The sequence below is a fragment of the Hakea prostrata genome, chromosome 4, assembly GCF_041222555.1.
Source record: "Hakea prostrata isolate BN-2017 chromosome 4, UWA_Hpros_2, whole genome shotgun sequence".
Taxonomy (NCBI): domain Eukaryota; kingdom Viridiplantae; phylum Streptophyta; class Magnoliopsida; order Proteales; family Proteaceae; genus Hakea; species Hakea prostrata.
In genome coordinates this window covers 1,307,827-1,321,418 of record NC_142603.1, presented here as the reverse complement: position 1 = coordinate 1,321,418, position 13,592 = coordinate 1,307,827, and the positions used below count along the sequence as shown (strand labels likewise).

The window sequence follows — 13,592 nt, the reverse complement described above, 5'->3', positions numbered from 1 at the left end:
ATACCTAGGACAATATACAAAAGGTTTTGGAATCCAATTCTTTTCAATTTTCTTATCTTAGATCTAGAATCTCATGAGATAGTGAAACTTGATGTGAAGGAAAATCCAGTAATATATATCATACACAACCTAAAATAAAATAATTCAAAATCATTAAGAACTCATTAAACTAAAAATTATGGGAAATGAGAGTAAAATACAATCAAACATATGCCAAGATTAAAAGTACTGGTGCATGTAGCTTGGTATTATTGGGCATATATAAGATCCACATTATACTCTGCCGAAGTATCAGTCCCTCAGAAGATACTGGAGGACTGGTAAACTTCATTTTACTACTAACACATTCTAGAACTGTTCATATATAACATAACACATGTATTACACCTTTAATAGATTTCAGCATTGAACTTAGTATATGTATGGGCAAAGTATAATCTAGTAGTACTAGATATATATAGTTCAACATAAAAACATGACTATATAAATATTATGCAGAAGAGAGCCTCTCCATCAAGATTCGATCTTCAGTTGGGTATGAGCTTGTAAGGAGGCTTCACAAAAGTTGGGGTAGGTCTGTAATTTGAATAGTCATTCCGGTTGGCTCGAAGGAGCCTCTCATGAACTTCAGCTAATGCTTCATCTTCTCTTTCCATGGACTTCCTTGTTGTGTCCTAGCATCAAAGGATAAAACCATACTACTATTAGCAAAGTCAAAGACAAGTGATGAAAAACACTGGAGTTAGAGAGGGGTTATAAGCTACAAGTTGCAGTAGCTTTCACAGATATTAATGACAGCCCAGAAAGGTTCTGTACTCCTGGGAATCAAGGTGTTCAGGTTCTTATTGCATGCAGTTAGTGATTTATCATTCTTCTTTCTCTAGTTCTTGCTCTTAATTGATCCATGACATTATATGGTTTTGCTTAACTAGAGAAGAATCATCAGAAGTAAACCAGCTTCCCCTAATGAAGGTACCTCATTAGTAGTTTTGACAGCAGGATTATCCATGGATGTCCATTGCCGACCTGCAGAAGTGATTTTACCATACAAAGGAAGTTATAAGTATCATATGTACTTAACTGATAAACAGAAAATCTTAGTTCACAGAAACATCATATACAAACCCACCAGCTAGTGAAGTTGAAAGAAGAGAAACTGAGATGAGAAGGAAGAGGAGAGTAATCTTCTTGAGAACAATGAAACCCATTCTGAGCATCTCCAATCTGTCTAGCTCGTCTCATTCAAAGAGAGCATATGGAGCAAAAGAAAAGGTGCCCTCTTTCAATATTTCCAAGTACCTAGGATATATTTAGAGAGAGAGAGAGGCATGCAGTATCTTCAAGAGAAAGAAGTCGCAAAATAATATTCTATTATAAAACTACTCAATAAATATGCTTTACAGATTAAAATTCAAAATGGAAAGGTGAGGGAGACCACTTTTCCTTTTGTTGGGGCACTAGAAGTCTTAAGAGTTAGTGGGTTGAAATAATTAATTAAAATGTTGGAAACTTTAACAGCATTATTAGGTATGACTAATGACACTTTACTCTCGAGTTTACCCCAAAAGCTCTATTTAGACAGTACCTTTACACTCAGTTTAACTGGCCATGATTTAACCAGCTGGGTTCTCCACAGTTGATCCCATATCAATTGTAACTGAGAAACCCTTTCCTAATGTATATGTGAACATCTTTTTCATCATATTCACCTATTGAAATGTTGATTTACATTCTATCAGAGAGTGTTATATATGTCACACATTGAATTTGAATCTTTGACATGCCATGCATGCATCAATATCCATTAGGCTAGGGTCCATATTTGAGTCATGCTAAAATGAATGACTTGGTTAACCTATATGTGAACTGATCACTGCATGCCTAGAGTAGTTTCAAATATGGGCCCTAGAATTATTATCAGCTCTCAGCAGTAACCTTTACTGTAGATGCATGATCTACCTACTACAACCATTAAAAGACAACTAAATAAGTCTAACTCAAAGTTAAACTTCTCTACAGTAGAGGAGATAAGCTCAGAGTTGTTGCTTTTCCCACCCAGATGAATTAAAGATCTAGCTACTCTCCTAGCCTTCATCAAGAAGATACACTAATGGTGGGTGTATTTGAATCTTTCCCTACTTAATTGATCCCACCAACACTTCAGTCTTATCAGCTCAAAAGTACCAGAATGACTCGGCATGGACGGATAAAAGAAGTGTGCACTTGGAGTGGAAGCTGAGAGCGTTTAGGGAGTTTTTTTTTAGTCTAAAGCTTTGCTTGGAGATAACATCGGCAGGCATAAAATAGGGTTTGAGATGGGTAGTGCCTTCAATAATCCTTAACGACAAGGACAATGTACCAAATACCACTGAAAGGATACTGGTGGAGAATAAAGAGAACTACCACTAAGGTTTTAAACTATTGATATCTGTGGCGTATCTGTTTTATATAATAGTAGCAGTGAACAACAGGTTCCCTTAATGCAGGTCTTATTCACATCCGATTGACTACCCAAAAGCTGAAGTGGAAGCAGTTTATTTTCTCTATGGCTATTGGGTATTACTTGGTAGAAACCTTTTGTAAAGGAACCTTCATAACAGTGGCACCTGTACCAGCTTTACCAGTTTTTGGTTTCTCACTTTGGTTGCATTGCATGGATCATGATATTCATTATGATTTAACAAATCATAACTTTGAGAGGAACAACCTTATTGCATGCAATTGTTAGCATCATTGCTTAAAGCTCTATGTGGCTAGCTACTGAGTCTAGGGTGTAGATCAGATTATATTATTAAATCTCAAGTGGATTAGTGCTTAATGATCTTCTAACTGATGAATCAAGATTTGTGTTTGCAACTTGTTTGTGCAGTGACGTAGTTGCTTCGATCATTTGGCATTTAATATTTTTGCACTGGATCCCATAATCTGGATAAGCTTATTTTCTGAAGTATTATTATGAATATAGAGCATCAAATCTTATCTTGTGTGGTGTTGTTGGAGAGAGAGGTACCATTGATACATATTCAGACTTGACACTGGGAAGAAACCCTGAGATCAAGCGCCATGTTTATCTGAGTGGGTTTTATTTCACTAAGTTAAATTAGTGGCCTCTCTGATCATGATGCTGGAATCCACTTCGAAAGATGTTTGATCCACAGAGACCATTTATCTGGTACTGCAACCCCCTTGTCATTTCATCACTGGAGGAAATTGCCTAGTAAATTTTGACAGCAAGTGCAGGAACTTGCCTTTGCTGGGGTCTGGATCCTGATGGACAAAATCTTAATGTACATGAGCAGACCCTCCTTAGAATTTTTGGGTTTTCTGCAACGATTTGGGGTTATTATTTCAGTACTCGAGTTCTTTTAGTACTGAAAATCGATGAATTTGTTGTCTAGAGTTATTTCAGCCGAAGCGATAGGGGTCGATTTGAGGTTTTGTTAGGGTGTCTGATTCATCAAGATTATTCTTCTTTCAGATAGCAAGAGTGGGAATCAAGTGCGACTGGCATACAAAATAAGATTAGAGCTTTTCTTTTAAAACTGAAGTTCATCAGACCAACTCACACACACATTGACTACATTCTTAGGAGATTACACGTATAATTTAAATAAAAACAGTACTTCACCAGTAGCCCAAAGGGAACTCGAAATGATAAGATCTGCAAATCTGCAATCTCCAATTCCACATAAAGAAAGATGTGGACGGTAATAGAATATTTGAACACTCACTCCAAGAATTAAATTAGTAGCCCATTGAGCACACGCTCGGTGGGATACGAATGATTCCAAAATCGGATTCCACAAATCCTTCTAGATATTCACCCATCTCACATATACCAACAAACCCAACAGTTCAATGTCAGTTCAACTATTTCGAGGCTTCTTCAAAATCAATCCATGATCTAAATTTCTGTTTCTGCCTTTTTATTTTTTTTCCCTCACTTCAAGAAGGTGTTCAGTATAAAAAAGATTTCAATAGATGATCACCTGAAACGAAATTCAGTTATGCGAGGCAAGCAGTTCCGGAAAATGTCAATGATTGGCTCTTGTCTGAACGAAAGCTAGGAACATGCACAGATTCGGGAGCGATGGGCTTTTGGCAGAAGGTCCCATCAGCATCGATAATTGAGTTGGCTCAGTTGGAAAAGAAAAGGAGATCAATGAAAGTAAGAGAGAATTGATAAACTAGAAATACTTGCAAAAATACCATAACCAATCATGATGGGATAATCATGGCGTTACTAAGGCATCTTGGATTCCTTGCTCACCTATTTGGTGTTGCCTTCTTTCTGGACAGTCTCCAGCACTTTGGATCACCTAGGAGCTGTGACGCCAGATTATCAGACTCTTAAGTGACCAGAAGCAAAAAGGATCAACAAAAACAGAGGCACTTAAAATAAAGAGCACCATACCAAGAAATCAATGGCCTACCTTGACACTGATAAGGGAATAATTACATTAATATGGTGAAATGCTTGCTGCTGTTTTGAGGCAGCAAGTAACATGAAATCACAATCTAAGATGAACATAGTAATGAACAATCTTCTGCGGATCAAGACTTCTTCACGAAATGGTGCATGATCGCGTACCAGCATGAGACAGTTATTACTCATTAGAGATGAAAACTGGATCCACCACTTCAAAGTCAATTTGAGGGAATCCCTGGCAATATGGAAGAATGCAGAGAAGGCTAACACTTAAGTCCTGTTACCTTTCTATGAATGACAACGAGAAATCCTGCAGTAATGAGCATGAATATGGGAAACACTCCTGACCAGATTTCAAGGATTCAGTTACTTCTTTTAACTGATGGTCGAACATGTAAACCTCATCTCCTTGGTTCTTGGCTACCCACTCTTTTATGATCCTGCATATGGTTCATGAGTAAAATAATAGAAGCAAAGCAAGCTTAGGTATAAGAAATCAAATACAATAAAAGAGAACACCAAAAATGGAACTAATTCACATTCAAAAATAAATAAAGAGTCAATAATCTAACTGGGCAGATTACACAATTAGAGCACGCTGTCCAAAAGTCACAACGCATCAGTGAGAATCGATATGATACCAGGTGAAGTTAAAAGAAGGGCAAGGCAATACTGACATTGGACCAATTAGAATAAGCAAGACATGAGTGACTTGTAATTTAATAGAAGATTGATACTTTCTATGAAGTAAATCTTGGGACATAAAAGAAAGACCTAATGGCCTTAGAATAAATGGTAGTTCAAAAGAAAAGCCAAACCAGAAGGACAAACTAACCTTGATTGATCTTCAGTAGAGTCAACACAGATAGAAAATAGCACCTTGATGACAGGCAGCAATTCTACCTTATTTGTAGGTCCAATGCAGCCTACCGCTTCCACACAATTTCCAGTATAACACCAGGCATCCAGATTTAGGAGGACAACCCGAAGGGCAGGGGTATTCTTTTTCAGGTCCCTCACGACTGTTCTGAATGATAATTCATTTGTCGCACTTTCTACAAGCTGATAAGTGAACATTCTTTCAAAGGTATTATTCCTGTTCCCAAAAGTTAAATTGAAAACAAAAATTCAGGATATGCCATAGAATTCTGTCTACCATATATCTATCTTAATCCATATATAGGACTTTCTCATTGACACCTCTGAAGGTGCAAAACAATTTTAACCCTAAAGTTTTCAGATTCCTAGTATAATACACATTTTCTGGTGAGGGTAAAATTTTGCTATTTCATATGTATACTTGAAAAATGTGAGAGCCAATCAACAATTACATCAGGAGAGAGAAAATACAGACTGGGGAAGTATGACAGAAACAAGAAATGATGCAAAGTAAAATAAAAGTATGCGGGAAGAAGGATGCATTGTTTATCAATTAATCACTTATTCATCATCACAGGTTGCAGGTGTGAGTATGCATTGTGGGAGGAAAATTCAACTTCCACGGGTAGACAAGTAACATGGCTCCATACCATGGAAGTGGAGAGATAAAAATGTATACCGTATCCAAGCAAGTATAACCATTTGTTCAAAGACCTCAAGCTTATTAGCCAAGGCACACGACAATATATCAAAGACCACACGAAGCTCTGGACATGACACCTATTGGCCCTGATATGCTACAACTTCTAATCCTGAAAACTCAAGCTATTATTAAGGCCATGCAAGTATGTACATCAGCATAACCAAAACCATGATATTGGATCACTAACAAAACAAAAAAGTTACAGAACTTTTAACGTTCAACACACTTCTTCTTTTTTTAAATGCATTTTCTTTTTCTTTTTTACTGCAAGAGTCATGAAGAAATTTGTAAATACTAATCTGATTTGATTAGTGAGGCAAATCTCGGAAATGAATAAGAGAAATTCTATTATCTTCATAAATCATGCAACAACAAGAAGCCTTGTCCCAACTAAATGGGGTCCTACATGGATTTTTGCCTTCCAATCAATTATGTTTGAGACCATGCAAGATACAAGCCCTAAGCTATGCATATCCTTTATCTTCATAAACCATGCAACGGAGCAAAATCATAGTTTGAGAACCCAGTTTCGAAGCCCGGCTCAGCCAATCAAGAAAACAAGTTGAATTGAGATCTTGCCTACGTTGGTGCACTTGTTTTTGGATCGAAATTGAATCAAAGTTGGGTTGGAAGAAGATAATTATAATTACAGTAAAATTCCCAGATATAACAAAGATATTGATTCGCACAATATCTCGTCACAGAATCCCCAAAAATGACATATTACCGACATATCAACAAATTCTTGATCTATAACCTAAAGCATTCATAATGCAACACAGGTCCACACTCTTACTGGACATTTAAGAGTATTCAGGACTTTTGACTGTTTTGAACCTTTCTAGTTTAGTTGCTCAAAATAATCACAAATATGTTTTACCAAGTTATTATACAAAAACTATAAAAAAATAAATAATAATAATAATAATAATAAACTGATTTGTTCTATTTGATTTTTGAATAATTAAGGAATACAAAAACTACAATTATTTTGAATTTTTTTTCCTTACCTGAATATATTACCTGAACCATCGACGGGCAAACCAGTGGAAATGTGACACTTAAACAATCGAATACCACCATCAAGGGGTGCATCATCACAACTAATAGAAGGATATGCTCCAAGGAGACAAGAACAACTTATGCATCGAAATTCGATCCACTTGACATCTTTAGAAAGATGGGAGGACCTCATCATGAAACCATTTCCAAGAAATCCATTAAGAAGCAGCTTCTGATTTCTCATGAGATCACCATTTTTTATGGACTGTTGGTCTTCAGCATTAGAACTTGTAGCCGAGATGCTGTGTAAGCAACATTCCAGATCATGACTTAGATAACTTGGCTTATCTTTGCAATAATTAATCTGACCCTTCACAGAAAATTCACTTTTTAACATCACATTGTCTGAATTATACAAAACCCAAGAAGTGGAGCAAATAAAGGATCAACGTCACTCACCTTTTTGGCAACATCAAGTTCCAGATTTGCACCCGAGCACTCCTCCTTAAGGGACAGGGAGCTCAATTCTTTACAAACATCAGACGCTCTCTCAGCTTGACTTTCATAATATAATCCTTGACCACATATATTACCATCACCAATCACAGTTTCAGGGAAATCCTTCATACCATCAAGACCAAGCCCAGATTCTTGACTACTGCTTCCCTCTGAATGATCAGGGGAAACATATCCGATAAGGTCACTCTTGCAGACTATAATTGATGCCACATCTACCAGGCATGTACCCTCTGTGCAACTGTATAAACTGGCATACTGAGCAACCAGCTTCTCACTTGCACCTCCAAATGAACAGCAGCATGCTCCAAACCAGTTGTCAGCCACGTCTCGCCAATCAACTGATGGCATTTCCTTAAAGGATCTATACAAGAAATGTTTCAAATTCACTGGCAATGCATGCATATAAAGATGAATTATTACAAGATAACATAAACAGTATACCTTAATTCTAGAAGAAGCTTCAAAATTATGCATCCATCTATTAAACAGAAGCAAAGAATGAAACACTATTCAAAAGGGAATACTAGAGGGAAGGTAACTTGCTAAAGGTTCTTTTGGATATCCAGAAGCACTAAAATTTTAAAAATAAATAAATAAATACAAGTAGGAGGGAAAGGAGAAAGAGAGAAAATTTGGTTTCTTTGTTACCATAAGAATGAACTGAAGATCAGAGGAAAAGTACAAATAATAAAACCCTATCAACCCAATGATACTTTTTAATGTTGTTCAAGTTTCTTAAAAGATCTAAACAGCATTCCAATGAAGCATCTGTCATTTGAGGAATTTTTACCAGCCAGAGAAAATTGAAATGAACCCTCGTCTAGATAACCAATTTGGAGGGTTTTTTTTTCCTTTAATTTTTGTATGCACTTTGTGGAAATTAAAGCAACAATAACTTAAATTTGAAAAACAAAAAAGCACTGTCAGAGCACATATCAGCTGAAATTTGGAAAACTGTAACCATAATAGGTAGGATATCATTAAAGAATGGGCAAATAACTGATTCTTACGTTAGAAGTTCTTTTGTTAGCTGAGCAGAGCAACTCCTGCAGTACAAATGCACCCCTTCGCTAGATGACAATCTCTCTATATCTGAAACAAATAAATGATGGCATGAGCAATGTAAATGACAAAGAGGTCAGTAATAAAACTATGGCTACATATCCTACACAAATTAAATATCTCCTTAGATAATTATCTCAATAAATGATGAAACCCCCAACATACTAGTCCAAAATCCATATTTGGACTCAGTTCTCAATCTGGGTTCCTGAATGGATTTGGGGTCTGTCCAAAGTTCTTCCACATCACTTTCTCTCCTCATAAAAGACCCACCTCCAAAGTGTATCTTGAAAACCCCACCTTGCTAACTGACTAGAACCATTAATCACCCACAGTTGGAAGACTCAACATTGTTGAAGTCTTGAGTCTTTCTTCAGAAGACTCTTCACCTCTCAGTCATATGGACAACCCAAACTAGACGGTTGAACAACCCATCAACCCCTCTGGATAAAAATCACTACCCCCAAAAATACTGACTTCAAGTAAATAGAGGTAAAACATAACCCTTACAAGGTTATGACTATCCCAATCAAGCTCAAAATATCAAATTAACTACTAAATTCGCACCAGTTCATGGAGTTATAGGACAGGCTCCATTACATTCAAAGAAAATCATAAGTACCAAACGCAATGCCAATAGAACCCAACAATAGATCCAAATAAAGTTTTCCAAAGTCCAATCGGCCTGATTGGAAACCCCTGACTCAATCAACATTTAAATGTCACCAGGGAAGGCGGGAAGCTACTTAGAAGAAAAAAGGCAGGAGCTACTAACCGTCTACAATAGATCGAACGAAATCACGGTGGCATTTGTCTCAAATACATGAGGGGCTATGATAATCTAGATCTCGCTAGCATTCTGAGTAAGAGACGTAGTATTCTTTTTCTTTTTCTTTTTCTTTTTTCCCTTTTTTTTTTTTTCTTTTCAAAATAACACATTGGTAAAATAAAAATTTGATCAAAGCCAAACTTTCAAACATGCCTCAGCGTAAATTTAAAAATTTCGAATCCATCCATCCCCTCCACTCAGAGTTGGAAGCCGAAAAAAGCAGCAAAAGCAAAACTAAAATATGAATAGTAAGTTCGTTTTACCATAATCGATGGACAGGGGCTGTAGCCTGTCTGAACAAAGATTTTCTTGAGCTGAAGAGTCTTGTGACAAATTTAGCATCGAGTCGAGATTAGCGACGACAGGGTGATCAACCGGAAGGAGCAAAACAAGCTTCACTTCTACGTGGTCTTCTGTCGCTTTGAATCCGACTGCGGAAGAAGGATCAACCAAAACCTTAGGAAGCGGAACCCTAAGAGACGAATAGACAGTGCCCTTCTGATCTTGGACTTGCTCGGCCCAGCTCACAATCACGAGAGACTCCTGGAGAGTGACTTTCAGATCCTTGCAGTGGTGAAGTGGTTTGATGATAGGATTGAAGAGGAACAATCGAAGAGTTGGAACGCAGGCCACTGCTTCCCAGGTGAATCGCCATGTTCTAGGGTTTCCGTTCTCGGAGGCGCGGGAAAACGAAGACATGAATTTCCCGTCTTTCCCCTCCAAAATGAATTGGGAGCGACGAGTTAACGATGAAACACTCGATACAACCCGCTGTCATTATTTCTTGGACCATTTTACCCTTTATTGTACCGATACGACCGTGCTAGGCTGAATCAACTCACATTTGAAAGTATACCAAGATCTATTAACGAGGTTTTCGGCCGATACAATATGAACTGCTTCCTTAGAATCCACTTCCACCGAAAAGATAAAGAAAAAATGGGAAAATCTCAGCCCAAGCCCATAGAAACGAGGCTTAAACTGTAATCCAACTCCATCCGACTTTGAGTTGAGATTACTCAGACCAGGTTCGATCCATGGGCCCAAATCTAAACAAGCCCATATAGGCGAGGCTAAAATTCTAATCCAGTTCCACCCGTTACTGGGTTGAGATTACTCAGACCATGTTCGGTCCATGGGCAAAATTCCAGCCCAAGCCCAGAATATTATATTGTTTAGGTGGTTTCCTTTCGAAAAAAACATCATTTGCTGTGGACAATTGGACACCACTATGCCAAATAATAGACTAAGATTTAAATTTTGATTCTAAATTTGAAAAGTCCAAAATAGCCTTGTAGTTTCTTTACTTTTTTAGCCAATTATTTGGTATATATGTGTACTGTTGTGCACAGCGAGTAATGTTTTTCCTTTCCTTTCCTCCATTCTTGTAGTTCATCTTATTTTATCCAAGACTTTCTGGCTTTTGAACTGTGCAAAAAATGAGAAGATAGAAAGAGATAATAGTAACGAGAGAAAATTTCGAAGACACCTCAAAATAATTGGCAAAAAGTATAGACATCTGAAAAATATATCTTAAATTTGCACAATAATACATTGTATTAGGGCCTGTTGGGTTATATGAATCCAAATATTTAAAATATTTGGATTCACAAATGGGAGTTTTACACCCGTTTGGTAGTGCGAATCCCTAGATTTATGAAATATAGGAATTCACATTTTTACACTAAAAACCTAAACCCGTATATTTATGGGTGTGAGGTGAAAATCCAGAGATTTCACCCTTAATATAAAAGTGGTAAACATTTGAACCATGACTCCATAGATGTTTATTCATGATGAATCTACATATTTCATTCTAAAGTTCCAGGCGAACCAAATAATTAATTTTATGAACCATGACTCCATAAATTTGAAATATCAAGATTTTTTAAATCTCAATACTCAAATAACCAAACAAAGCCTTAGCAAATTCCATTTAGTCATGGTCAGATAATTCTATAGTTACTATGTTGTCCTTAATCTCTTGTAATGTTACAATGTTGCCGGTGGTACAATAAAATCTTAAATTTAATTTTATTATACTAAAGGGACTTGACATTAATCTATCATGTAAGAAGAGGAGCCATGTATTTATAAAAATAAAAAATAATAAAAACTAATAAAAAGAATAGACAAATAAAACTGAATAAAAAAAGAGCCGCAAAAAAACCCAATAAACAAAAGCATTAGCATCATTAAAATTATTATAAGTTATCAAATGCTCACATTTCATGCCTCAGCAGCAGCAAATACATTGAACAATGCAGCAAATACTTACTGTAAAGTTAAGCCGTCAGCAATCAGCATGCACCCACCTTTGTCGAAAGTCGAAACCAAATTTCCAAGAACTGATCTGTCTTCTTCTTCTTCACTCACCACCGTTCACTACGTTTTATATTCATTTCTTCAAAAATCTTCCCACAGCAACCATGCAGCAGTATTCTTATTATAATTTTCTGTTTGCTTGTTGGTGCAACAAAACCAAACCTAAAAGAAACTGGTTCAACCAAATGATAATGTGGGTCCTCCTCAGAAGTGAAGCTGTTCTTGCATTACTATTGATGTGATCTACACATCTCTTCATATTAGAATAAAATTTAATTTCTAGAAAAAATAAAGAGTTGAGATGAAATAATTATGATCCATCAATTTGTAACATATGATAGATAGTTCTACACGTCTTCTTGGGTTAGTAGATTTATTTACAAAAGAAATCAAGAAACACAGTCTCAAAAATCGGCTGCAGAAATAAAAATTCTTGTCTGGTCTATATCTGATTTTGAATAATTTGACTATAAAAAACAGAGATGCATTGCATTTGGTATTCTTCTTTATACCTAAAACTATTTCTTTTTCATAAATTTGGATTTTTTCGAAATGAAAATTGATATTATATTTCGGCCGTCAGGTGTAACACTGATTGGCTTCAAAGGTCTTGTGCAAAGATCGAAGTGCGAATGGTGTGAATGAATTCGGTCTAGATTCAATCTCAATCACTTCTTTAAATTTAGACCATTCGTAGCTCAACGCTAGCGCTTCGTGTAACACCGAAGAAAGGTAAGAGTTGTTTACAAACTGATCGGCATACACAAACACCGACACCCGCTTTAGATAGAACCTTATGGGCTAAGAAGTCAACATGACTATTACAAGTCCTAATGATATAACGAAACTAAATACATTAAAGAGAACTAAAGAGTTGCAAAATATCCTGAATTAAGACATCACTGGACCAATCAACATGAGAAAGTAAGAAATTAAGAATTAATTAACCAGTAATGAAAGTGTGCATGCGTCATCTGTAATTACAAATCTATTAGGGTTTGGCAAGAGCTGCCTTCTGGGTGGGCCATCGGGGGTGGGTGGCTATGATACTTGGAAGACTCCAAAGGTCAAAGTGACAAATTGTGTTCATTGCCCCCAACCACAATTAACTAAGAATATCTGTTAATTGCCCATTGGATTACGTTTTTGGTCTTCCATAAATGTATCTAAACTGAAAGTATAATCATTTAAAGTGGTAAAACCATTGAAGCTAGCTCTAACTGGGTCCCATCAACAACTTCAAACTATAAATTGTGGCTCAAATCTCAACCACAAGTCCTAATACATTTTTTTAATGCCCATTTGATCATTTTATGTGGAGCTTTTTTTTTCCCAAATAACTTAATTTGATTCTCTCCCCCCCCCCCCTCAACTAATAACATTTTTAGATCTAAGGTTTATCTGGGTTAGGTTTTACGCTTCTCGACTTACATGTTCAAGAGAGCTTTTATACATTACTAAGCAGAGTTAACCTATGACCTCTTCGATGAGAGGCATTATTCATTGCTTACTCTAGCTGTTATGTTGTAATCTACTTCAAATCGAAACCAAGCTATTGAAGACTTTTTTCGATTGATCCAATTGTTTCATGTTAGAATCTAACACCTATACTAACCCAGACCATCATCACCAAATTCGAAAAATGCCAAGTTGTGCCATTTCTCTCCCAACCCTCTGGACAGGATTTCCTGTCCTCTCCACATGTCGCTCATTAATTGGTTTTGATTGCTAGTTTTCTTCATGAACCCTTTAAAATATTTTTGAAACTGAATAAATTAAACTCATTTGAAACTTGATTAATAATTACCTAGCCACATGCTTTCATTACCCTTAATCACATAATT

The 13,592-nt window shown here is 36.5% G+C and overlaps 2 protein-coding genes across 3 annotated transcripts; both read right to left on the bottom strand.

The window, feature by feature from the left end:
- Positions 1-187: 187 nt before the first annotated feature.
- On the bottom strand, positions 188-1,300 carry LOC149016944 (protein CASPARIAN STRIP INTEGRITY FACTOR 1-like). Its single transcript, XM_089154259.1, has 3 exons — positions 1,130-1,300; positions 977-1,026; positions 188-674 (listed from the first exon to the last, which is right to left on the bottom strand). Exons 1-3 carry the CDS (start codon positions 1,215-1,217, stop codon positions 528-530), a joined length of 285 nt encoding a protein of 94 aa, XP_089010385.1. The 5' UTR covers positions 1,218-1,300; the 3' UTR covers positions 188-527.
- Positions 1,301-3,243: 1,943 nt separating this feature from the next.
- On the bottom strand, positions 3,244-10,150 carry LOC149016943 (uncharacterized). 2 transcript variants are annotated; one of them, XM_089151238.1, is made up of 6 exons: positions 9,687-10,150; positions 8,543-8,624; positions 7,473-7,893; positions 7,022-7,383; positions 5,265-5,525; positions 3,244-4,869 (listed from the first exon to the last, which is right to left on the bottom strand). In XM_089151238.1, the coding sequence occupies exons 1-6, from the start codon at positions 10,120-10,122 to the stop codon at positions 4,710-4,712; spliced, it is 1,722 nt and encodes a 573-aa protein (XP_089007364.1). In that variant the 5' UTR covers positions 10,123-10,150; the 3' UTR covers positions 3,244-4,709. The 2 variants fall into 2 exon arrangements, with proteins under 2 accessions (XP_089007364.1, XP_089007365.1); XM_089151239.1 differs by having other exon boundaries at positions 7,022-7,377.
- Between the last annotated feature and the right edge of the window lie 3,442 nt (positions 10,151-13,592).